This window comes from Coenobita brevimanus, chromosome 27, assembly GCF_032717465.1.
Source record: "Coenobita brevimanus isolate Jiangsu-jjx chromosome 27, ASM3271746v2, whole genome shotgun sequence".
Classification (NCBI taxonomy): Eukaryota; Metazoa; Arthropoda; class Malacostraca; order Decapoda; family Coenobitidae; genus Coenobita; species Coenobita brevimanus.
The window spans coordinates 12,661,403-12,688,902 of NC_136980.1; the positions used below are offsets into that span (position 1 = coordinate 12,661,403).

General features: G+C 41.5%; 2 protein-coding genes across 2 annotated transcripts in view; both read right to left on the reverse strand.

The window, feature by feature from the left end:
• LOC145394445 (sulfotransferase 1C4-like) overlaps nucleotides 1-5,217 on the reverse strand; it is a 16,504-nt gene extending 11,287 nt beyond the window's left edge. Inside the window, exons 1-5 of the mRNA XM_080268307.1 lie at nucleotides 5,042-5,217; nucleotides 3,301-3,444; nucleotides 2,536-2,546; nucleotides 1,936-2,108; nucleotides 198-324 (exon numbers count right to left, since the gene is read on the reverse strand). Coding sequence (XP_080124433.1) covers nucleotides 198-324; nucleotides 1,936-2,108; nucleotides 2,536-2,546; nucleotides 3,301-3,444; nucleotides 5,042-5,217 — 631 coding nt within the window. The remainder of the gene's footprint in view (nucleotides 1-197; nucleotides 325-1,935; nucleotides 2,109-2,535; nucleotides 2,547-3,300; nucleotides 3,445-5,041) is intronic.
• A 2,860-nt stretch (nucleotides 5,218-8,077) lies between these two features.
• Nucleotides 8,078-27,500, reverse strand: part of LOC145394447 (uncharacterized) — a 26,426-nt gene continuing 7,003 nt past the window's right edge. Inside the window, exon 6 of the mRNA XM_080268308.1 lies at nucleotides 8,078-8,202. Coding sequence (XP_080124434.1) covers nucleotides 8,078-8,202 — 125 coding nt within the window. The remainder of the gene's footprint in view (nucleotides 8,203-27,500) is intronic.

Here is a 27,500-nt window from a genome sequence, read left to right on the forward strand (position 1 = left end):
AGAAGAAGGAGATGCAGGAGAAGGAAAAAAAAAAGAAGAAAGATTGATGCACTTTATTCCTATCAATGGCACTAAAATCAACAGTGAATTAAATTTCTGCATGTCCCATTCTTCGTTCTCTCTCTCTCTCTCTCTCTCTCTCTCTCTCTCTCTCTCTCTCTCTCTCTCTCTCTCTCTCTCTCTCTCTCTCTCCTTACCTAAATCTCGGCACCACAGATCCAGGAACTCTTCCAGGTCGCCCTTGAAATTCACTGACTTCAAGAGTCGTTGAAGGTGGTAGTAAGACACACACACGTCACCCGGATGTCTAGCCACATATATCACCTACGAATGAAAATGTAAACCATCATCATCATCATCTTCATCTTCATTATCATCTGCACCATTCTTATTTCAAAAGATGATTTAAACGGCTAAAGTTCGTATTTGTGGACTACGGTAGAAACAAAACAAATCAAAACAAGAAGCGGTGCCAAGAAGTAGCAAATCCTTCCCTGTGAGTCATTTTAGTGTTGACTTATAAACACAACTGAATATCTAGTCAAATATGTCACATATCAAATTTGAAGTAAATCAGGTGAAAATTAACGATTTTATGCCCATATGCAATTTTAGGCCAAATCCACCTGACCTCCATACCACTAGCTGAGGGGTGACCCCCCTGATGTAATGAGGCATGTTATACGATGCAGATTTGAAAGACACACCTATAGGTTTTAATTTCATGTCGGTATGACGATTTTGAAAGAGTTGTGGAGAAAAAACATTTTTTTCTCCTTTTTTTTTTTTTACACTTTAGAGGCCCATAGTCTGGGCCTTGGCCGAAACTTTAATCAGGTGATCATGTCATAGCCCTTCATCCTTTCAATTTTAGTTAAAACTGCACCAGTAATTTTCGCAAAAAGTTGAGAGATAAACAGAGAAACCGAGTTAATGCAATACCCGTCCCCTGCCCCCTCTGGTGTGGGGTCTGGTACCTAACAGTTTCAGACAGACAGCGAGAGAGAGAGAGACCAAATTAGATTAAAACTAATTAGCTAACTTTATTGTGTTGCCACAACATGGAAGCTTCGCTGTAACTCTCAGTGGTTCGTTCGTTCGTTCGTTTAAAGATTTCCTGCACTTATAGTGCGGGCCGGGCCATACATTAGCCCGGTCAGTGGGGTGTGGGCTGACTTTAAACACAGTAATGGGGAAGACAGGGCCTGGGCAGTGCCCAGCACACAAGCCCTGTCTTCTGGCTGGCTTTGTGGTTTTGTCCTCTCATTGGTATAGAAGTATGTTTAATATAAACAAGATCTGAAGACCATAAGGTAACTTCTTGTGTAAATCAACAAGGGACCTGAGACAAAGGTGTCGAAAAACTCTGATGTAAATTTTACGTTTGTCTCAATACCTGGCTAACTTCATGCTAAACTGTAACTATATTCCATTCAGATCATAAGGGGGACCAGAGCTATATATCCAGAAATGTATATCTTTTAAACCATTGTGGTTTTCTCTAGAATGTATTGCAAAAAAAAAAAAAAATGAGCAGATTTGAATTCTGTACTTTCTCCTAGGCTAAATGGCAAAATATTAAGCCAAAGTTATACAGCAAGCATTTTTTTCATTGGATTTTCACCCAAATATCCGTATCTCAATTACTTTCTGCGATATTTCAATTTAAAATGTGCATTTTTTGAATAAACCTGAATATATCACCTTCAAAAATAGGTCAAAGTCATTTATATTTGGCATAAGGACTTGGGTTAACCTAGGGTACCTTCATGTGTAATATCAAAATCGAAAAAAAAAATGCAAAGAAAAATAATACTGACGAAAACGTGAAGCGTCACCATTTATATAGCAAAGCTTAATGAAGTTTATGCCGCGCGCAGGCGCGAGCGAGCGAGAGAGAGAGAGAGAGAGAGAGAGAGAGTGTACATCACTCACCTTACAGCTTTCAAGAATGGATGGCGGGAGAAGTGAGAAGGGCAAATGAATTTTGATTACTCTAGGAGAAGGAAGGGACTCAGCACGGGCCAAAAATGCCCCAGTGGTGCTCGAGTCCTCGTCTGGATGTTGCTTGAAAATATTGACAGCCAGAAAACCGGGCAGGGAAAAACCTGGACGGAAAAATGAGTCACCTCTGAAAAAAAGGATGGTTGTCAGTCTCTCTCTCTCTCTCTCTCTCTCTCTCTCTCTCTCTCTCTCTGCTGTTTGTTCCACTCTCATTATCTATTCATATGTCTATCTATCGACCTGACTCTCTGTCTCCTTGTCCCTCTCTATCTAATAATTTACCTGTCTGTCTGTCTGTCTGACTGATTCTCCCTCTCTCTTTATCTAATCATCTATCTGGCCATCTGTCCACCTATCTATCAGTCTGTCTATCTATCTACCTGTCTGTCTGCTTGTCCCTCTCTCTTTAGTCATCTTTCTACCTGCCCATAGGTCTCCATCCATCAATCTTTCCTCTATCTATCGATCTATATGTCTCTGTCTATCTATCCCCTGTTAATCTATCAATCTGTCTGTCTGTCCATCTATCGCCTGTAAGAGTACTGAACAGGGGTAGCACTGGACAAAGTAATTATACTCTCCTATCAGGAAACTCTCTCTCTCTCTCTCTCTCTCTCTCTCCATCCTTTACACACCACTTCTTCATGACTAGCGCCATATTCTAGTGATAATAATAGCTCAGTGAAAACAATACCCATCAAAGTAGTTTACATTCAAATGAACCTGGATTACCACAACTACTACTACACACCACCACTGCCACCACTACTGCTACTACTACTACTACTACTACTACTACACACCACCACCACTACAACCACCACCACTACCACAATAATTACTACTGTTACTACTACTACTAATACTAGTACTGCTGCTGCTACATAATACCACCACCACTACTGTTACTACTACTACTACTACCACCACCACCACCACCACCACCACCACCACCACCACCACTACTACTACTACTACTACTATTGCTACTACTACTACCACTATTTCTACTACTACTACTACCACCACCACCACTACTACTACTACTACTACTACTACAACTACTACTACCACCACTATTGCTACTACTACTACCACCACCACCACCACTACTACTACTACTACTACTACTACCACCACTATTGCTACTACTACTACCACCACCACCACCACAAGTACTACTACTATTCCAACTACTGTATTACTACCACCACCATCACCATTACTACTACCACTACTACTATTACCACTACCGCTACTACCAGTGAAGCAGAATCAAGTGATGTTGGTGCCTACTCAAGGAAGGGGGATCGCTCTCTGAGTGGCGTGTTAATGGCTGTGGTGAAGTCAAGGTCGTGCGTCATACACCACACCATCTCCTGCGTCCAGGTCGTGCCGCTGCGGGGAAACCCCATCACCACTACGTCATCTGGCCGAAACCTGGACAAGAAAAATGAAAATCGTAGGGAAAAAAATCGTTTCATAAAAAAAAAAAAAAAAAGATAAAAAAAGGATGAGGTGAGTGGCGCTGAGAGTTTCCTATCGACAAATTTGCAACAAAGGAAGAGAACGATGAGAAGACTGTTTTACGCGTACAAATCCCAGAATTCCTTAACCCAGCGTAACGTAATGGTAAACTGAAGCTCACTTACCTCCCTCCCCACGAAATTAGGAGAGACAGAGCACAGCTAGACTCCGAGAGTGTAGCACAGCCCTCTTCCAATAATGTACCCAGTCATTGTGGGGACTTTTATATAACGCAAAATCTTGGTGGAATATCTTTAGGCTTACGTCTTACATTATGATTTTTTTTTTTCTGTTTTGGACCTTCCAGACATGGGATGCAAAGAATAAAGAAGAAGAAGAAGAAGAGAGAGAGAGAGAGAGAGAGAGAGAGAGAGAGAGAGAGAGAGAGAGAGAGAGAGAGAGAGAGAGAGAGAGAGAGAGAGAGAGAGAGAGAGAGAGAGAGAGAGAGAGAGAAAGCTCCAACATTGGAAGAACCACGTTAAAACTCAACTGCATATTTACTGTAAAGAGTAAAGTAAGTCATCACTAATCATATACTCTTTAGATCCCTGATTCTTCTCCATCGTCAGAAATACAGTATGTCTTATTTACTTACACATCACGGTGGTAGGTAGGTGGTGGCGACCATCATCCACTCACCTAATGTAGCGCTGCTTACATCTTCCTTCACCTTTATCATTCATTTTCTGTGTCTGCTCTCCTCTCTTCCTATTTCTCCCATCCTTCCTGTCACTGTTATTGCTCTTTCAACTTCAGGTGACAAGCCAAATGGTTTCCTTTAACCCAGGAAACCACTTACACTTCTGCGTGACAACCATATAATCAAATAATGGGGTGATGTGCTGCCTTCTATGGTGCCCCTGTTAACTGGGTGGAGAGTGGTTGCTTGCTTGCGGTTAATGGGTCTGCTCAACAACCTACACTTCACGGTGAATGAGGGTAGGGGAGGGGGGTAACGGGTGGTGGATGTGGACTGGGGATGAACTGAAGGTGGAGTGGGGAAGATGGCAGGATCATTGATGAGGAAGATTCAGTCTGGATAATACTGCTTCCGGTCAGGTATATCAAGTGGTTTTTTCTTTCTTTCTTTCTTTCTAAGCGCCCTCTCCGTGAGGCCCTGCAGTCCTTCAACGTATCATACACCTCCACATGTCACCACTTCGGCGCTAACGCCCACCGTATATACTAAATACATGGTAGGGCCACCGTCTATACTGAATACACGGTAGAATCACCGTCTATACTGAATACATGGTAGTCCTGTTGCATACAGGACTTGGTGTATTGGTTTTAGCAGGGGTGTTTTTATGACATATCGGCGGGTCTTATGGTTGACCAGTAAGTCTGCTTTAACGAAATTCATAGCCTTACACCGTTCCCTGCCCCCCCTCCTCCCTCTCTCTCTCTCTCTCCTTGTATGTGTGTGTAAAGATCATCGACTCACTTCTCTCCCCCACGTCTCTCTCTCTCTCTCTCTCTCTCTCTCTCTCTCTCTTTCAAATCTACTCACCTGAACTGGGCATATTTATCAAGGTACAATCTGCAGTGCGGTGGCAGAAGGTACCGCCCTGGTCCAACCTCCAACAGTCCTTTATCAAAAGATCCGAATTTCGTCTGTAGTTCCTGCTGGATCTTCGGGGCCAAGGGGAAGGTCATCACGGGACAGGAGTCTCTGTTCTCAGCCATTTTTTAGCACTGTAAATGTAAATACAGTAAGAGTGTATGTGGAATATATTACGGGGAATAACGCTGCACTTGAAATATATCTTGTGGTACACCTTGTGCTTTGAGAGGACGGCTGTGTATGCTGGTGTGGGCGTGTGTTAGCGTGAGTAGGGAATGAAGAGAAGATGCAGGATGGTGTGGGCTTGAGTGTGTGAGTAGGGAGTGAATAGATGAAGCAGGATGGACACTGATGCCTGTGGTGTGGGCTTAAGTGAGAGATTGTAAGATGGGAATAGATGATGCAGGATAGACACTGCTAACGCTGTCTGTCGTGAGGGCGTGAATGTGTGAGTAGGGAGTGACGATTAAATCAGTCTACGCAGCTACCTTCTCTTCCCATACGCTATGGTGGTACGTGAGTGATTGCAGAGGGGATATTGTATTTATTTTTAGTGGCTTGGGAGATCCGTAACGCCTCTTTCTTTGCAATTTATCCTGCACTTCTTGGTAAAATCTTGTAGGCAACTGGTGCAAACCATCTTATCATGGCTATCTTTTGTGTGTGTGTGTGTGGAGGAAACAATCTCACAGGCTTTTGGCCTTTGGTTCCTTCTTCCTTGCATAAAAAAGGAAAAAGATGTATATAGTATACAGGTGTTGAGAAGCAGGAGTGCTAGCTAGGTGGTAGTGGAAAATTCCGGATATTGTGCATTTTCGGCTGTTAGAGGTGCCAGGTGGCCTGCTGTTGTGAATGGAGGTATTTTGTAAAGTTATGCATTAATTTTTATTTTTTTTCTCTCCCTATAATGTTTTATTTGGATGGTTGTTAAATTATGTACCATTCATATTTTTCAGCTTGTATGCTAAAGCATTTCGTGCCATATAATGTAAGAAAACTCTGGAATATTTTGGATGGCTCCAACTTGGAACTGTTGCTGCAAGGAGTACCTAAAACTTCCGAGAAGGTTTTAAAAGGATGGGGGAGAGAATAGAGGAGTGAGTTTACTTGTGGCCTCGTGAAGTTGGTGTAGCTCTGGCGCCTGTGAAATTAGTTAAGCAGTGTAATTACTTGGAAAACAACGATTACGACGCCTGAGATGATCTTGTGTACATTGAAAGGCTGAACCTTCGAGGGACAATTCACTGGGCGATGTCCTTCCTGTAATGAAGTACTGATGTTGGAGCCTGTGGCAGTGTGGGATGAAGACGTAACAAGTTGTGTCAGGAGTGGGGATAGGAAAGTGCTGTAGTGAGGCATATCTTCGACATAGAGCCAGAAGGTGTACAGACAAGAAGGTAAACCAGGCAGGAGGTGCTGTCCCTGGCTGCAATTATGAAGTTACTGCAAGCACAAAGTGAACAACTACAAGCACAAAGTGAAGAACAGAAAGAACGACATGAACGACTTGAAGAGGCATTGTAGGAACAACAGGAGTTACAACTAATCATGCAGGAACAACTAGACACATTCAAGGAGGAACCAAAGGAAGAACAGCAACAGTTGAAGGAAAAAGTATACGCTGAACTACAGCAGCAGAAGTGTGTGAGGTGAGCAATAACGTGATGGAGTGCAGACAGCATATTGACGACCAGATGAAGACAATTAGTGGGAGAATTATTGAGACTGTAGAGAAATCTTGCACTGTTGAACCTCAGGTTAATGTACAGGAAGCATATGTAAAATGTGGACAGTGTGTGGTGAATCTTGATGAATCACAAGAATCTGAGGGTAGCATTATGGGGCTGAGAGATTAGAATGTAGAAGTTTTGAGTCGAACACTTAATTATAATGTCCCAGTTTTTAGCCCTTAAACCAGCGAAGTGCATGGCCATAATGAGGGTCCTGTTAAAAAGAAACCTCAGGAATTTGATGGTAAAGTATCTTTGGAAGCTCCCGTGTGCAAGTTGAGTTACTTAAAGATCAGAATGGTTGGGATGATAGGAAGAGGGCAATGCAGCTTGCTATTATCCTCAAGGGTGCTGCCATGGAGATTCTTGGTCAGCTGTCACTGGAGGAGAGGAACATTTATCAGTCCTTAGTAGAAGTGCTAGAGCAGATACAGGACCATGTACTAGACTGAGGTTTACAGAGGGAGATTCTGGAACCATTTATGGGCTCAAGGCGAATGCCTTTAGCAGCTTACTCATGACCTGGAGAGTATGGCACACAAGGCATACCCTGAAACAGCATCTAACGTGCTGGCTGTTCTTGTGAGGGATTAGGTCATTGATGCCTTTGATAGTGTGGAGTTGAAAGTGCAAGTGAAGCAGGCAAAACCGAAAAGCATGCAAGAGGCACTAGCCAGGCCTCTGGAATTTGAATCCTACGTCAGGTCTAGTACATCCAGTTTGTAGGCAGGATGTAGTGCATAAGAGCATTGGCCATGTGATGAGGTGGGACACTTCAGTTTTGATTTTACAAAGAAGAAAAAGGAGGATAAGAAGCAGGCTGCAGAGGACAAGAAAAAAGTGGAAAATTAGTACAGGCTTGTGTTAAGGGGCAACAACCAGCCGGTTTTACCCAAGTAGCCCCACCACCAACAAAATGGAAGAGAACTTTGATTGACACTGTGCATGCAGATGGAAGAATATACAGTGAGTGCAAGCAGACAGAAGAATACACAGTGAATGCAAGCAGACGGAAGAATATACAGTGAGAGGTGTTCCCTGGTGATTGATTAAGCCTCAGAACAGGCTTTTGTGAGGCCTGATGTGTTACGTCATTGGTATCTGCCTAAGTCATCAGAACAATTGTGTGGCGATCTGGTCACCACACTGAACTGAGGGGACCCTTGAATGTCTGGACTGACTTGGCAGGGCAAGAGGTGATGCTTGTAGTCTTCATGGCCAACATGAAGGGTCCTTGCCTTCCTGGTCTGGGCTATCTGATGTCAATGGGATGTGAGCCATACGTCTGCTCCACGAAGCTCAGGGTCTGAGGAAAGTCGGTTCCCGTCATGGCAGTGAAACACACCAGTTCTGGTGGCGAGGTGAGGCCACTGCCCACTACAATGATACACCAAGATCAGAACTGTTGCTCCAGTGTAAGGTGAGTGGCTCTTTTGTCAGCTGTCTAGGGGTGGTGCAGCCTGATGGACGATGCAAAACGAAGGCTGGAGTGATGGTGGGGAGGATTTGGTGGAAACAGGTGCCGGTGAAGTGCCGGTTGTGATGACCAATTTCTCCCACGAGACAGAGATCACCGAGGGAGAAAGAGTGGAACTGTGCTAGGCAGTGGACCCTGAGTGGCATCAGTGGAAGGCCTGTAAAAGGAGTGTGGTCAAAGAAGAAGGAAATATGCCAGACCACTTACACGACCTGATTTCAAGGAGTTGCCAGTGTCCGGAAGCCTCACAAGTGCTGCAACTTAGGGCTCTGCTAGTGAAGTTTGCTGATGTCTAATTCACCTGAGACCTAGACATGGGATGCACAGATTTGATGGAGCATTGTATCAACATCGGAGTTCAGCGCCTGATTAAACAGCCTGCATGGAGGATGGCACCAGCTCAATGGCAAGAAATGTAGAGGGTGATGGATAATCTTCAGTAAAGGAGTGATAGAAAAGTCCAGCAGTTCTTGGACATCAGTAGTTGTTTTGGTAAGGAAGAAGGATGGCTCACTGAGATGCTGTGTGGATTATTGAGCCCTAAATGAAGTGACAGTGAAGGATGCATACCTCTTGTCAAGAAATGATGACACATTGGATGCTCTGTCAGATGCCAAGGGGTTCTCCACCGTAGACATGAAAGCAGGATATCACCAGGTCCAGGTTATAGAAAATGACAAGGAGATAACAGCCTTTTCATATGGATGTAGTTTATGGCTATTCAGAATGATGCCATCTAGCTTGTCTATTGCCCCAGCTACTTTTGAGAGCCTCATGGACAGAATACTGGAAGTCTGCTATGGCAGACAGCTGTCATCAGTTTCGATAATGGGACTGTGTGTGGACAGACTTTTGACCAGGAATTAGAGGGGCTGTCAGAAGTGTCAACAGGATCTGAGCAGCACGTCTCAAGCTGAACCCTAAGAAGTGCTACTTGTTCCAGAAGGAAATGAAGTAAATGGGACACAAAGTAGTCGAGGGCAGCATCCATCTTGATCTGGAGAAGGTGGCAGCTATGAAAAGTATGCAGGTTCCAACTTGTGTGAAGAAGCTACGGAGTTTCCTGGGTTTGTGTACTTACTACTGGCGTTATGTCAAGGACTTTGCAATGATGAGTGCATGTCTGCATAAGTTGTTACGAAAGAAGCAGAAGTTTACATGGACTGCAGTGACTCAGAAGGCCTTTGATGAACTCAAGCATGCATTGGCAAGCTCTCCAGTGTTGCCGTATCCTGATCAGAGTCAGTCATTCATCCTGGAATGTGATCTTAGTGACCAAGGTATTGGTGAGGTCCTGTCACAGAAGAAGGATGACAAAGAGTATGTGGTGGCGTATTACAGCAAAAAGCTCAGCCCACCCAAGCGGGACTATTGTGTGACCTGAAAAAGGCTTTGGCAGTGATGAAGAGCCTTGATTTCTTCCATCTCTACTTGTATGAGTCCTACTTCTCCATCAAGGCAGACCATTCAGCACTGAAGTGGCTGAAGACATTACAGAATCTGGAAGGTCAACTAGCATGCTGGCTTGGGAAGCTAGACCAGCCCAACTGTGAGGTGCAGCACCATCCTGGACGGGTACATGGCAATGCTGACAGCCTGAGTTGTTGGCCTTGTGACCCAGATTGAAAGCAGTGTAGTATGAATGAGATCATTGCAAGAAATGCAGCTGTACTGCAGTGACAGGGCCAGCATCAAATGAAGAAGATCTAAAAAGGACGCAGATAGAGGATGTAGATTTACAACCAGTGCTAGAGTAGCTACAGCGGAGTACAGTGTGACCATCTTGGGAAGGGATTTCCAGGTTCAACCCTGCAACTAAAAGCTACTGGAGTCAACGGAACCTTCTTCATTTGAACAACTGACTACTGGAGCATCAGTGGGAGACATCTGATGGCCTCAACAAGTACTGGCAACTGGCTGTTCCAAAGAAAATGAGGTCCGAGCTCTTGGATGAGTCCATGACCAGATCACTAATGGGCACCTGGAAGTGAAGAAAACTCTAACTTGACTGAGACAGAGGTTCTACTAGATCGGCTTGCATCAGGACGCTGAAGAGTGGTAACAGGCCTGTGATGTATGCTGTACCAATAAGAGATCCAATAAACGTGGTTGCACCCCTCTCCTGCCATACCAAGTGGGTACACCGATGAAAAGTCACAGTGGACATTGCTGGACCTCTGCCAGATATTGAAAGAGGAAACCGGTATATATGTGTCACCATAGACTACTTCACAAAGTGGTCAGAAGCCTATGCCATCCCTGATGAAGAGGCTGCAACTGTTGCTCATGTGTTGGTTGACCAGTTTTTCTGTTGTTTTGGGATGCCACAAGAACTACATTCAGACAAGGGTGAAGCTTCTAGTCTGCTGTGATCCATAAGTGCTGCAAGTTACTGGGGATCAAGAAGACCAGCCCAACCACACTTAGGTCAGAGTCAGATGGGATGGTGGAGAAATTCAGTTGGATCCTGGGACAAGAACTGGCCAAGTACTGTGTAGTAGAATGACAAACGGAATGGGATCAGAAAATACCTGCGTTGCTGATGGCATATCGGTCTGTATCCCATGAGTCTACCAGCTACACCCCTGCAAAACTGACGCTGGGCCACAAGTTACGTTAACCCATTGACTTGTTAATGGGTGGACCACATGGTGAAGATCTGCCTACAGACACCTCCACCTATGCGAAGCATCTTCATGAAAGGCTGGCTGAGGTAAATCATCAAGTGTGAGAAGCTCTAAAGATTTCAGCCGAAGTGATGAAGCGCAAGTTTGATGCCAAGGCAAGTGAGGTGGACTTCATGAATGGTGACAGAGGTTGGTTGTACAATCTTTAGTGGAAGAAGGGACGGTCGCTGAAGCTGCAGAGCCCGTGGGATGGGCCCTACACTGTGATGGACCACCTGTTGGATGTAATGTACTGGATTCGGGGAGGCAGGAAGTCTCGCCCAAAGGTGGTACACATTAATCGTCTGTGGCAGTACCATGGGCCAGGACAGTACAGCTGGGATGTCCCCAAAGAATCGTTCACTCCCGTAGCTGATGATGTTGAGAAGGACCTAGGAGCCGAAGTACAAGAGGATGGTGATAGTTCCCTGAGGGAAGAAGTGAATCAGGGAAAGGACGAAGTCATTCCAGGAGGAGTGGACGTGTGAAGGAGCAGGGACGTCATTGGAAGTGGCATAGAAGAACTGATACGTTGACGGATTATTTTGTGTATAATTTCTTGTTTCACTTGGATTAGTTTGTTTACATTGTTCAGTTTTGTCAGCACAATATAAGGACTAGGGAGGGGGTAGTGTTGAAAAGGAGGATTTGCTAGTTAGGTAGTACTGGAGGGTTCCTAGTGGTTCTCACAGTTTCTGTTATATGTCAGAGTTGCCAGTTAGCCTGCTCTTGTGAGTGAAGTTATTTTGTAAAGTTATACATTAACTTTATGCTCTTTATGCTCATTTTCGCTATACTATTTTTATTTATGTGATTACTGAAATATGTAATTTTATTTGTTTATATGCTAAAGAATTTAGAGTGTTATTCAGTGAGAGACAACTCTGGATATTTTGGATGTCTCCTAGTTGGTAAGTGTTGCTTCTCCGAGAATGTAATAAATCATTCTAGTCTATAGGAAGCTTATATAAGGATGGGGAAGGGACTAGAGGAGTTCTCAGTTCAGTTTTAGTTCTGTGTCAGTGCAGTTAGTGATTGTATAGTTCTGGTACTTGTGAAAACAGTGAAGTGTAGTTGGCAAGCATTAAATGTAATTATTTAGTTCTGTGTCAGTGCAGTTAGTGAAGATTGTATAGTTCTGGTACTTGTTAAAACAGTGAAGTGTAGTTGGCAAGCATTAAATGTAATTATTTAGTTCTGTGTCAGTGCAGTTAGTGAAGATTGTATAGCTCTGGTACTTGTGAAAACAGTGAAGTGTAGTTGGCAAGCATTAAATGTAATTATTTTGAAAATTCAGACACCGAACTTAACCCGTGCCGTCCCGAGGACGTACTTCCACGTCCTCACGTTTTGTCACAGCTAATCCCGAGGACGTACTTCAACGTCCTGCAATTGCAAGGTTCATAATTTCCACAATTTTCAATTTTTGCGAGTCATTTTTGGTACGTATACACGGGACACCTGCCTCAACAAGATGCCAGGCAGAGACAATGCCTTACCCAGCATGACCTCCTCCCCCCCCCTGCATGCCCTTTTCTCAGCAATTCACCTGTTATCAGTGACCTGACCAGTATAGCCATGTCATGCCACGGTACGAAATTCAGGGCCAGAGTGATTCCCCAATCAATGACAATGTGGAGGACAAACTTTACATAGCATTAGAGGAAGAAACAGTTAGAAATGATGATCAGGTAATGTGGCAAAAAAAGGTCAGGTATTAGTGAGTGAAACAATGCTTATAATGCCTATATTACTGCTTGAAAACCAATATACTTTTGTACTACATATAAATTCGTAACAGTAAATAAATAAATACCGTTTATGAGTGGTGTGAAATAGTTATCCTCCCATAGAACTCGTTTTCTTTGGCGCCAGCCTGATAGAAAACCCAGTAAAGTAAGGAGGCTCTCCTACCTGTAATGAGTATTTTAAACCTCAGGTGAGCGATTTCTCTATGAATTTTCGATGTTTCTCACCAAAAGCGAAAGTTTTAGCAAAAAAAAAAAAGGTCAAAAATTGCCCGGGATTGGGGGGTACCAGTGGTCAAAAAGGGGCCGGGACTGGGCGGGTTAAAAAGCCAGTGCTTATTTCCAACGCCTGAGCTGATCCCTGCTGTTGTAGACCGAAAAGCTGACTCTAAGTCCTATACTGAACTACTGCTGTTGGAGCCTATGGCAGTGTGGAAAAGGGAGGTAACAGCTGAATACTGACGAGGTAATAATGCCCAATCATCAGTCCGCTAACTCTGTCAGCTTATTTCAAGAGACTTCAAATACAATAGTACCGGTAGTAAAATAAGGTCAGAGAATCTTACGATATTTTCCAAAATTGACCTAATAATGCGGCGAGAGAGGGAGCAGTAGTATTCACGTGCGGTTAGAATTCTGCACCGTTACTATATCCTTCTTTGCTGTTCATGCGATCTCAGTCGACTTTCAGAAGATATAAGAAGCAAGAGGGAGGGCATTGATGGTTAGTTTGGAAAATAAATCGTTAAAGAAGAGGTGCTATGGAGCCTCCTTACCCGACGAGAATACAGACCGGCATATGCCACTTCAGTACCCGACAGTCACACTTCCTATATCAGTCCCAGTTTACCTCACAGCCACGAAATAGGTTAGGACGCTGCAGAAACATACCAAAAGTAGTAAAGTACCGGTAACAAATAACAGCAGGCTACAGTCTTTATCAATTCATTATCTCTTTATCACCTAAGTACCTTATATCGCTTCATTATCGCCACAGGGATGATCAAAGCAACCCAAAACCTACGTAAATCACCTTTGTATAACAATAGTGGAAAAAAACAACCAAAACGTATACTGTCTGTATAAAAATAAACACTGCGGGAAAAATAACCAAAGTACTTATATCATCTGCCTAAAAATAAGCATTGTGCGAAAAATAACCAAAACATATATATCGTCTGTATGAAAATAAATATTGTGGGAAAAATACCCAATTTATTTATATCGCCTGTATAAAAATAAAGTGGAAAAAATATTTATATTTATATGGTCTCTATAAAAATAAACGTTGTGGAAAAAATAACCAAAATATTTACATCGTCAACACTGTGGGAAAAATAACCAAAATATGTATATAACAGTTATTCATAAGTATCGGTAACCACTTTAAAAGGACTGATGGTTGGGTACGTAAAAGGCAATGTGCGACAAATGTTCACATATATGGAATTGGTTCTAAAAATAAACAGCATGAAAATGGAAATGAGATCATGTCAGATGTATAAGTCCAGTTAAGTGAATAAAGTGGACATTTGTGATTAGAAAAAAAAAAAAGTGATAACAGATGTTCATTTCCATTTCATCCTTTGTTAGTAGGACCCCCCCTGCAGTTTGTTTCAGTTTCCATGCAGAATGAACACACAGAGAGTACTTACGATTAGGTGGAATGAAGGTGGATTTCGACCATTCAAGTTAACTGCAAGCTACAGTGTGTGGTGGTGGTGGTGGTGGTTGTAGAGATAATTACTGTATTGTACACATGCACACGAGTGTTCGTGCTTGACAGCTGGCGCCTGGCCGCGTCCAACAGTGCAGTCGTGGCAGATTAATATTACTCCCACACTCACTCTTTTCATCGTTTTTATGTTCAGGAAATTTAATTTTCACTATTCTTCGTAAGGGCAAATTGTTTACAGCTGCTTACAGCACAGAGGCACTTATGATTACTGGAGCACTTTACACTCAAATTGATAACTTATTAATTACTTGAGCACTCGTTAATACGCTGACTACTTACTATAAGTTTGTGGATATGTAGGAGACAAGCTACGACATCAATCTGGTACAGAAATGGAAGGAATGAATATATAAACTGAGCAGTGGTAGAGGAAAAATGTAAACACTGTTGACAGTTCTCGCCATCCAGTGTCCACAAGTGTCTGTGATGACGTCTGTTGGTTCTAGAACAAACACAGCGGCTTTTACAATACACTTTCTTGTTTCTTCCCTCTCGGACTCTCGGAGGACGGAAATCAACACATAATTGCGAAAAACACTATAAATACAGTCTTATAATTATAAAGCTTCCCTTACTCCAGTGGTATGATGTTAGGCAGTTCATGCTAGCATCAAGGAAAGTCTACAAAACTAGGGTGTCTCGAATTTGTTAGATTTGGCTGCAAACTTTTCTTAATGACTTTTCGTTATACTGGAAAAAAGTTTCAGTGTATCATGGCTGGCAGAAATAATGTTACTTTGCAGTTTTTTCTGGCATGCAAAGCTGAAGTCGGTCAATATACTGTACTGTATCATCAGTTAAGAAATACTGACGCAGAACACCAGAATTTAGTAAAGAAAATTTTTTAAGACATAAACAAGTTTATCAATAACTATCAATCCAGCAGACACTGTATAGTAACAATTATCTTTTCAACCTCTTTGTTATTTTTTTTCCCCTACAGTACAGTATGTGCACTGGGTCACACACACACACACACACACACACACACACACACACACACACACACACACACACACACACACAGAAGTCAAATTAAGGTTAATTTGCCATTACTTCAGGCTATATAGGTAAGTTCAAGTGGGTTTTGTTCACAGGCAGAGCTACAGTCAGTGTTTTGTTCGCACTCTGTGTTAGTCCAAGGCCAAAATCTGATTTGGTTAGGTTAGGTCGAGCGGTAGTCTGGATTAACCAGCTGGGATGATTTAGTGTGGTTAAGCTAGGTTGAATGTTGGCTGTATTATGATGAATGATTGCTTTAGTCAAGAAGTCAAAGCTATAATTAGTACTGTATTTCAGTTTAGAAGGTATAAAATTTTTGCACACAATTCTACAGTACTAAAAAAAAAAAAAAAAAACTACCTGAGACATGGTGACATTTAATGAATTTCAATATCTTACTCGTTCAAACACAAATTGTCCATTTTCTATGTTTTCTACGCCCTGTCCAGAAAATCTGTGCATTTATCACAACTCTAAACAGATGTCGTCCCCATAACACTGTGTATCATGCATTCTTGGTTTAATAATATATTTTTGGTATACCACTTCTGTTTTGTAAGACCCAAGTTCCCTCTTAGGATTATTTAAAATCTACCCGAAGGATAATTTCAGACTAAAGCACGGTTGACAGGTTGAACATTACTAGGACCTGCTTCAAGCTCACTCAGCCATGTTTCTTCATCTGTACTGTAGAAGTTTTCGTATTTCTTTTTTGTCTTCTGGCTTTATCAAGCAGATCAGTTTACTTTCTTACCGCCTCTAAAATGACAGCCGCATCATACTGATATGAAGTAGGAGTTTTGTCGGCTCTACTGCTGGTGATTACGATCTGGAATCAAGCAGTGAACCGCTTTTACTGCGTACTAACCCCTTTGCCTTTGATGCAATGGAATAAACTGCATCACCTGCTATCTGTTTAGAACCAGCACGCGGTTTCCATAGTTATGTGACCTCACACTTTGGTTCTGCAATACATTTCAATCTCGCTCCTCGTATTGCCGCGATATTCATCCTTACTGTCAGTAGTCAGTATCACTAACTGTTCTTGAGTGTAAACATTATCAGAACCACAACTCACATATTTAACAAACTTTTCCGGAATTTGAGGCGAGGGAGAATGAGAGGCAGGGAGGAACGAGGTGGAAGGATGTATAACCATACGCAGCCTATTCGTGCACTGGGTTGGGGGTCGTTTTGCTGCAGTTGTGGCCGGAGTCGACCAGGGATGCCAACAAGTGATGCCAAACCGTGGCAGGTTGCCATTGAAAACCGCGGCGTATATTTGAAAAGTAGTCCAAACATTTTATTTCTTAAGCTGCTGCGACACAAGTGTATTTTGCTGACCTATGAGAGTTTACTGGGTGCACAGTTGCTCGGGAACCAAATGAAGATCATTCCATGATCACGGTTCAGATAGATATTGACAAGCGAATATAGCGCTTGTATTCTGACCTGATGATTATTCGTAAACCACTGCAGCTAACTGATAGCTTAATGTAGTCAGACTGGAGAGTTAATTCTGAGTGATAACCAAGGGGACTCACTCGTGCGTCATAAGTTCATAACTAAGGTCGTGGAATCTCATGCACCCATGATATAATGCTCAAGTTGTGGGGATATCCAAGTGCTTTTTGGTGAAAACAAAGCAACGATAGTAACAACGGTGACTCGTTCGTATTTCATAGCAAAGGCTCACGGAATTTAATGAAACCATGTTCTATACTTATGTTGTGAAAGGGAGCCTGTTCCATTAAAAATAGGGTTGCCATACGTCCGAATTTTCCCGGACATGTTCTCTATACTCATTTCAAAGCCAAAGGTGGCTGTTGTGTATATATACGCAACGACTTATCTTGCTCTCGTGTTCCTGAACTCGATTCTTCTGAATTCTCTACTCTCTGGCTTCGGTTTTCCTGTCATTCTCTGACTAAATATATCTGTGCTGTTTACTTATCCCCTAATTCTACTGACTATCAAAAATTCTTCGACTATCTTACTTCTACGATGGAACACATTCTGTCCATTTCTCCTTTCTCTGAAATCTCCATTCTAGGAGATTTCAATGTTCACTACCACCTTTGGCTCTCCACTCCTGTCACTGATCCACCTGGTGAGCAAGCCTACATCTTTTCTATCCTTAATGACCTAGAGCAGCTTGTACATCACCCTACCCGTATCCCAGACCGCCTTGGAGAGAGCTCCAACATACTTGACCTCTTCCTTACAACTAATCCTTCTGTTTACACTGTTAATCTTTTCTCTCCGTTGGGCTCCTCCGATCACAACCTTATCACTTTAACCTGTCCTATCACTCCGGTATGGCCTGTGGACCCCCCAGGGAAAAGTCGTCTGTGGCATTTTGGAGCCGCGGATTGGGAGGCCCTCAGGCAGTACTTCTTTGATTTTTCCTGGAATGATTATTGCTTCCATGGCCGGGAGCCATCTGAGTGTGCCTTGCGCATTATGGAGATTATTCTCTCGGGCATGGAAGCATACATTCCTTTCTCATATCCTTTGACAAACTCAAGAAAGCCTTGGTTTAATCACGCTTGTTCTAATGCTGTCCGCAACAAGGAGAGGGCCTACAAAAGGTACCGGAGCCAACCCACCCCTGAATCACATTATCTTTACGTTCCCGGAATCGTGCTAAGTCTGTTCTTCGCTCTGCTAAAAATAATTTCATCCGTACTAAATGCTCTCAACTCTCCAACTCGAATTCTTCCCGCTCCTTCTGGCACCTTGCCAAAAACCTTTCTAACAACTTTACCTCATCATCCTTCCCTCCTCTTTTCTACTCTGATGGTTCTGTAGCTATTTCTTCTACTGATAAAGCAGATCTCTTTGCACAGACTTTCTCTTCCAGTTCCACCTTAGACGATTCCGGTGCTGTTCCTCCATCACTTCCCCCCTCTGACTTCCTCATGGCTGACATTAAGTTCATTCCTAAGTGGGATTAGATGTTGGGATGATAATAATGATGATGTTGCTGGTGGAAGGAATAAAGCAAGCTGGAATTATGATGAGATGAAGGTTCGAAGTAAAAGTGCAGTTAAACCCTTTTGTAGAGGATTTTAATATTCGTGTTATAAATGTACAAAAATACAATGCTCTTTAGTACAGAACGCTTTGTATCACTACATTCATATTGTCATAAATGACTTTGTGTCATAAAAGACTGTGTGGTTCCTTTGCGGTTGAGTTATATATATATATTTTGGACTTATGGACGAGCGGTCTTTATATCTTGGAGTAGCTTCCCATTTGTCATGTAGTGACAGGAGAGGTAAAGAATAGTATGGGACTATTTTTATTTGTCTTGGAAATATTAACAAGTCTCTCACACAGAGCGGAATATAGAGTCTCGCTCCCTCTCTCTCTCTGTCTCTCGAGTTGCTAAGCCCTTCTCCCCTTCGACCTGCCACTAGTATCGCTTGTCCCCTTCTGAGCTCTCTTTCCTAAATTCTGGTGAAACAGGAGACGTATCACGTGTATTCCTCGTGGATGGAAAGTGTGTATATGTGTGTGTATGGTTACTAGGTCTTTGTTCATGAGAGGACTGCTGACAGCTAACTGCATCATCTCCTTACTGGCCGCTGTCGTCAGCTTTCCTCAGTTAAACTTGCAACCTCATTTCCTTTTCCCAGGCTCGCAGAGGGCTGTCTATCTATCTATTTATCTATCTATCTATTATGATTTGTATTTATTATATGTAGTCCTGACATCCGCTCGGCCGCGCGAAAATGGCGTACCATCGACAGTTAATAGTCCTAACATATTAATACACATTATAATGAACTTATAAGCTAATTAAGTGAAATACATAATATTGTAAAAGTAACATAATTGTATGAATATTGTATACATATATTATTCATAGTAAATAGTGATTATTCAGTAATATTACATTTTAAACAAGTTGTATACATATTTGAATAAATGCATTAAAGTAAATTATTTAACTGTAATATAGTATGTACTTGGGTTATTATAGTGAAATGCATACATGCAAGAATAAAAAATAGTTTAAAATGAAGATTATGGTAAGAGTTATTAATATTTCATTTAAAGATAATGGTACTGGTCTGCCATATATGGGTCATTCTTCTTTGTATTTTTTTATATATATATATAATTAATACTACTGTATATACAAAATATATAAACTTCATTCAGAGTGGTTAACTGTGATGTTAACTCTCCCCCCACTAAATAATGACTCCAAATTAGCAATTCTTGCATGCATTCTGTGCATTGCGAACAGCAGTACTGCAACTACAATGCAGACGATTATAAAGACAGTAGGTGCTGGGCTATACACATAATATGGGTTGAACATACTCAAACTCAAATCTTCCCAGGGCTTCATTGTTTCATTGATCAGCTGCATAGTTTCAAACTTAGGTGAAGTCAGCTTAATACTTGTGCTCATGTTTAAGTTCATATCAGGCAGTGGGTGGAAATCTTTGTGTGTATGATTGAGAATGGCGTAGTGATTGATGGTGGATAAAGTAGATATGGCTGGTGTAAATACCGCACAGTAGTCTGGTGCTATGTATAATCCTGATGCTGATGTATGAGATGGTGGTATATCTGGACAGACTATGTAAACTGATTTGTTTTGAGGGAAATAAAAAAACTGTGAGTGTCCAATGCGTTGATGGTGTACAAGTTTATCTGGAGCAAAAGTGAAGTTGCAATGATGATGAATATTGTCATTTCTGATGATAGCCATTTCACAAGGGACTGTATCAGTAGGCTGAAACGTGAAAATGTACGCAGGACAAAGATGAACAGCATGTAAGGATGTGCGGCACTTTCGTTCAATCGTTGACTCACTTGCAAAAGTGACAGTGTCCCGTCTCTTGGAGACCATGATGAGTTCGGTGTCTGTGTTGATGTTGATGATGACCAAAGTGTTGTTATTCTTATAGGGGAAGGGGTGTATTTGGTATACTGTGAACAGGTCTTCAGTGATGAATGGTACATGAACTATCACTGATGTTGGTGTTAGTGTTGCTTCTAAATACGGGTAATATTGCATAAATTCCCTACTGCGGAACAACGGCTTCAATTTATGTTTATGTATGCCTTGACTAACTATCTGACGTAGCTCATGAACTGGGAGTAAGTCATTTGTGATCTTACCATCACCAGCATTCGAAATTCCTTGCATAAGTGCCCTGAAACGATCTTTAGTGTTCTCTAATTGTAGTAGAATCGTGTCAATATGTTCTGTGATGATGGAGAAGTGCTGGAAAAGAGTAACGTTTCCCTCTAATTCATTTATTTTATCTACACTCTCGAGAGCTACGTTTTCTGCTTGTTTCAGATTTTTCACAATTGTCTTCATTGCTGAGTTCTGTCCTGTGATGAATTTATCTTGGTATGTTAGTACCTGAGCTATCTTATTAAATTTGTTGTTTATTTCTTTAAGGTCATCCTCTGTAGCCAATCCAAAGATGTTCCCAAGAACTGCGCCGCCCAGGTCGAACAAACCGCGCTTTTGGCGAGTACGGGTGATGTTGTTCTTTCTCGCTCAGTACCTCCGTTCCATAAGATGGGAGATCTTGGATCATGACGAGCACAGTTGACTTCGCCTGTTCTAGTTTCCATTTCGCTAACTTCACCATTTCATTCACTTCCTTGGTGTTATGTGCTTGTGAAACATAATTTCCTATCATGAAGTCCAGAGTTCGCATCGGCGTCGCAAGTCTTTCTAGATAAGTAGGTAAGTCATACAAGTAATCTAGACTTATTTCAGTACTCATGACGTCCTTAACGATTGTAGTCGTGGCCTTTGGAGCTATGAGGCATCCTTGTCGTACTATATGCTTGGGGTCTAGGTGCGCATATCCTCTTACTATGTAGAGGAGAATCCATACGAAGTAGCATAAGTCCCTTCATCGTAACCTACCGAAAAAAATATATATATATTAATTTCCTATAATGCTGTGGTCGATGAAAGTGATGATGTGCGTTACGGTTGATTGTTATTTCATTTATAGAAGGAGTTTAAATCGATATTTAATTCTCGTAAATGATGTACTGTAGATTTTATTGGAATAGTTGCACCTATGTTTGATTGTTTGGTATATGACCTTAATTTCTTTTTGTAATCATTGTTGTGTTCTTGCTTGGTTTCTCGAGGTACGTTCACCTGTTCGGTTGTATCCGAGGCTGAATAATTATGTGATAATTCCCTTGAAACTCGTTTTAAATGGTCAATATGAACTTGTTTCTCCTCGCCACTTGAAAGTGACTTAATTAAAACTTTGTTTGCTTTTATGTTAATTACTCTGTATGGGCCCTCAAATTTTGGGGATAATTTATTGTCTCTCGTATGAATGACTCCGTAAACAATGTCTCCTAAGCTGATAGGTGAATCTTTTGCCTTCTTGTTAAATGCCTCCGTCATTTCTTCCTTGGACATCGTTAATTGTTTTTTGACTCTTTTGTGAATGTCCTGGAATTCACGTAAACGGAGTTTAGAGTAATCATCGTAATTGTATATAGGCATGCTGTCACCTTCTAGGAGCTCATATGGTAATTTTTTATCTGTGCCATATATAATGAAATGTGGTGTGTCACCGATGGATTTATTTATAGATCCATTAATTGAGGCCTCTACTCTGGGAATCCAATCATCCCAGCTTGCATAATTTTCACTGAGAATGTGTCGTAGCACATCTAATACCTTTTTATTTTGTCTCTCTACCAACCCATTCGATGCTGGGTGATAGGCCAAAACGTTAACCTTTTTGATGTTGTATTGTTTACATACTTCTTGTAAGATCTCAGAATTAAATTCTCCTCCATTATCACTTATTAATACCTTTGGGGTAGTAAAGCGACATATTACATTATCTGTTATTGCCTTTGCTACTGTCTATGCTGTCTTATCTTTAATTGGAGCTAAAATGACATAACGGGAAAAATGATCCGCTGCTACGAATAAGTATAGGTTATTATTGTATGATAATGGCATCTTGAGTAAATCAACAGCGACAACGTCCCATGGTTGATGTGGTACAGGGTAATTACCCATCGGTGCAGGTGTGATTGGGTATCCTTTGTGTTTCGCACATGATTCGCATCTGTCTATATGATTGTTTATATCTTTTCGTAATGAAGGCCAGTAATATAATAGCTGGGCTTGGTTGAATGTCTTATCCTTTCCAGGATGTCCTGCATGTGGGCTGTCGTGTATCAATCGTAATACCTGGGGTATCATGTTATTAGGTACTACCAACTGGTTAGTATTTCTTTGTCGTTTTGGTTGTTTAGAGTTAATTTTGTATAATGTATTATTGACCATTGTGAAGTGTTCAAGTGGGACATGAAGTTTGGGTAATTGTATGTCATCTCCACTTTCTAACTTGTATATTACTTTAGACCATATTGGGTCAAGTCTTTGTGCCTTTGCGATATCCTCGTGGTTTGGGATATTTCCTTTGAGATCTAACGCCGCGACCTGAATTGTGTTCGGGTTCCTAGATAATGCGTCAGCTACTATGTTCATTTTACCTTGTATATAATGAATTTGTACATTGTAGTTTTCAACTGTACATTTCCATCTTGCTCTCCTCCCAGAAAGGAGTTTTTCTTTAAACATACCCACCAGTGGTTTATGGTCGGTGAATAAGTGGATTTCGTAACCATATACCAAATCTCGAAACTTTTGTAATGGAAAAACCACTGCAAGTGCCTCTAAGTCTGTAGTGCAATAATTTTTCTCCCCACCTCTTGTTTGTCTGCTGGCAAATGCAATCGGTTGATTCTTTCCTCTTTTATCTTCCTGCATTAGTACAGCCCCTAATCCTTTAACTGATGCATCTGTACAAATAAGAAATGATTTTGTGTAATCCGGATATGCTAAACAAGGTGCATTTGTTAGTTTAATTTTTAGATTGTTAAATGCCCTTTTTTGTTCTTCTTCCCATTGGAATACAGCATCTTTTTTGAGTAGTTGGAATGGAGGGAAGGCTATATGAGAGAACTGTGGTACGAATGACCTATAGTACCCACCCAGACCTAAAAATTGTCTAACTTCGTCAGTCGTAGTGGGTTCAGGAAAATCTCTCACTGCCTGTATTTTGTCATCAGTGGTGTGAATACCATCAGAACTTAATTTGTGGCCTAAGAAATTTATTTCCTTAAAGCAAAATTTGCATTTAGAAAGTTTAATTTTTAATCCAGCATCACTAAGCTTTTGCAGGAGTAAGTCTAATTTCCTGAGATGATCTTTAATATTCTTCGTTGCGATAATAATATCGTCAAGATAAACAAATATTCCTTGTCCTAAAATTCCGGGCAATACGTAATTCATAAGACGCTGGAATGTGCCTGGGGCTGTCCTCAGTCCCACTGGCATTCTTGTATATTGATAATGGCCTCTGTTTGTTGAAAAGGCAGTGTATTTACGTGACTCCTGAGATACCGGAATCTGATAGTAGCCGTTTAGGAGATCGATGGTCGAGAATATATTATTCTCAGGACCAATATTCTGTAGAACATCGCTTAACATTGGCATGGGAAATCTGTCTGGTATTGTGTGATTATTTAGTTTACGGTAATCTACTACCGCACGCATTTCTCCATTTCGTTTGGGCACGAAGAATAGGGGGGCGTTCCACGGGGAAACTGAAGGCTCAATAATTCCAAGCTTTAACATTTCATCGACATACTGATTTGCAAGTGTATGTTGGGAGTGTGGTATGCGGTAAGCTGGTACGAAAATTGGTGGTGTTTCTGGGTGCACATTAATCATGTGATTAATCAAGTTAGTACACCGGGCAATGCTACGGTGTCCCTGTGTGTTTCCAGCAGGGTTAACAAATCATTTTCTTCATCAAATTCACCTGAGTGAATTAAATTCTCTTTTATTCTTTCTCTATCCGTAGATTTTATCTCACTTGTTACTCCAGTTATAACTATTTCTTTCACAGGGGCGGTACATTTTTCAATATTTACTATGCAAGTTCCCTTTTTCAACTGAACTTCCCCATTCATGTGATTAATTATAAATATCTGAGTTTGCCCTTCGTCGTTCGTATGACATAATGCGTTTTCTACTGACAATCCCTTTACTTTACATAATTCTTCTAAGACAAGAACAGTACTATTCCGTAATTTGCTCTTTATGGTAACTTTCATGTATGAATTAGGTGGTATAACTAAATCATTAGTGAGATGGGCTGGAAAAATTGATAAATCAGTACTGTTATCTGGGTCACTACTTCTGGAGGATGGGGTTGGTGGTGCGAGTGGGTCTATACACTCATCTGTTTGTGTATGTTTGTTTAAGCCTTTAATATTACCAATTCTTTTTGGCTCTCTTCTACCAATCGGTGAGGGCTCTGAAGTTATTTCCTCTATGAATTCATTATCAAAGTCTATTCCATTCATTTGTGGGAGTATAGTTATGTTCTCAGCTCTCATGGATCTTAAGCCCAGTAACATATGAGCTTTAATTGCTAAGTTTTCAACGATATAGAAAAATGCAGAGAATGGTCTTGTAGTTTCTGTGAAACTGAGATTTAATCTTATCATACCTTTCACTGTAATCTCTTGTCCATCTACTGTGTATAAATCTAAATCAGCTTCATCCAGAAAAGTTACTTTCTTTTTATTTTTAAGAATTCTATTTAGTTCTCCATGTGTTATTAAGTTCACTGGAGAGCCTGTATCTAAAAATAAGGAAACGTTTTGATCCTCACATACAGCTGGTATCAAGATACATTCATTTCCCAACATGCCTCCTATGTGAAGTTTAGCCTTGTTCTTCTGTACGTTTGTTCGTTTTTTGTCATGACTTGGTCTTCCCCCGATTTGAACATAGACACAATTTTTTCTACTGTTTTGCAATCTCTAGTCCAGTGCCCTTGGTATCTATGATGCCTACAGTAAGGACCAAATCCTTGTGTCTTTTGTTTGTCCTCCTTTGCCTTGATAAAGCATTCATATCTTGTGTGTCCTGGTTTTGCATAATAATGACATAGAATGGACCTATCCCTTGACTGTGACCTACAAGGTGATTTCCCATAAGAAGTGTTGTTTATGGCACGAGACCTGCTCGGGCTGCGCGAAAACTTATGAAACTGCCTGTAGGAAGGCGTCTGGGAACGATTTCTAGGCGTCTTTGTTTGTTTGGGCTGCCTCATTTCTGGTCGCGATCGATTTTGTTCTCTGTTTGGGGTCGGTGTAGATGTTTTCACAGCTGATACTGTCTCAGGTACCCTGATTCTACCAGAATGTGCATGTGTGTCGACCACACCTGCTTTACTGCACTGCATCTCTACCTCGTTCATTATGTCTAGCAAGCACATTCCTGGGGTGTACGCGATCGTCTTGGCGATCTTAAGGGTCCTATCAGGTGATTTACACAAGGCAGCTACATAACCAATGATGTCCACGACGAGGTCTGGGGACATCTTTCCGTCATCTGTTATCCAATTAGAATTCTCCAGAGTAGCTAACAAAGTTCTCTTGATTGTGGAGACATCAGCAGTTATTTCACTGAGCACATGGTTTGTAGTGTGCTCCCTTACAAGATCTACAATTTTATGTAATTCTGGAATTATACCTGGCAAGAAGTTCATACCTCCAGAAAATTTCATCAGAAATTCAGTTTTAAATTCATCATATGTCCTAGCGCGATTGAGCTTATCTGAGCGCAATAAATTGCGTGCTGGACATCTTTCCTGGCTTATGCAAGATGAAAAAATAGCAATTTTCTCTTGTTCACCTAGTATGTGGCGCTTGATGAACATTTGTTCGCACTGACTGACTAATGAAATGACATCAATGCGATCTTTGTCTGTGCCAGAGAATTTTGGGGCAGTTTTATCCTCGTGATACACAAACACGTGAGGTGTGGTTGTTAGATCAGCGGTATATGTTTCTTGATCCATTTTTAATGATTTCCCTGTTAATTCAACTTGTACGTGTTTATAGTTGTGTGAGGGAATGGTGGAATATGTATGACCGGACCGGTGAACCCTGTTAAGTATATTGGCATACGTATCCAAGGCAGCGGCAAAGTCGACACTCTCTATGTCTGAGGCGGTTTCCCACTCATCATCTGAAACTCCCGTATTTGTTTCTTTATCTTTAGTGTGTGGTGAGGTTTGTACAAGGGGTGGGCTGCCTCTTAATTGTGGGTCTGATGTTGTGGCAATTTGTGTGTCATCTGGTATTAACGTGGGTGGTGGCGAAAATATTCCTGTCATTAAGATATGGTGTTATGAAATACGCCTCTTGTTTATTTATGTCCTAGCAAAATAGATGAGTAAATAAGTTGAATATAGCTAATTTTAGCACTGAGAAGAAATGAGCAAGTATAATTTTACCCGCTTGATACGGATCGTAGAGGTGTGTCGATACAAAAGTCGATCTCGGAAGAAAAATACAGGTTTGATTGAAGATCTCTTGATAATTCTAGCGGTGTGTTGATGGACGATATTACTCAGGAAATTCCATGGTGGTTAACGGCTGTCCCAGGCAAACCTCAGCATAGAACGTCGAATTTCCAACTTAACTGTGAAAATAAATGAGTATGAGTAGGAGCTATGTGAATAATGAGTAATGAGTAGTGGGTGAGAAGTGCCTGGTGTCAGTCACACATTGCTTGGCATGGCAGACTCGCGTTGTGATGTCATCTCAACACATGGTGACGTCGGCTTCCCACACTGGTAGCTGTGGTGAGTGAATGAGTAGCGATGAGTAACTTGAGTGAAGACGGGTGAGTAAGACGAGTTGTGAATATGGACTTGGTGTTTTGCTGCGTGTCTTGACCTCTGGGTCAGCAGGCGGGAGGGAGTGGTGGTGGCTTGTGTGCTTGTTGCTTCGGTGTTTCCTCTTCTTTACTTGCTTTGTTTTATATTCTTCTTGTTGCTGCTTGAAGTTACGTGAAGATTATAGAGTTGTTTCGTAGACTTGTAGACTATTTGCATTGTAGGCTGTATTTTGTCGGGATTCACTGTAGACTGAAGCTAATCTTGTAGAGTATCGCCTGCTTTTGTAGAAATTTGCTTTTAATTTGGAGA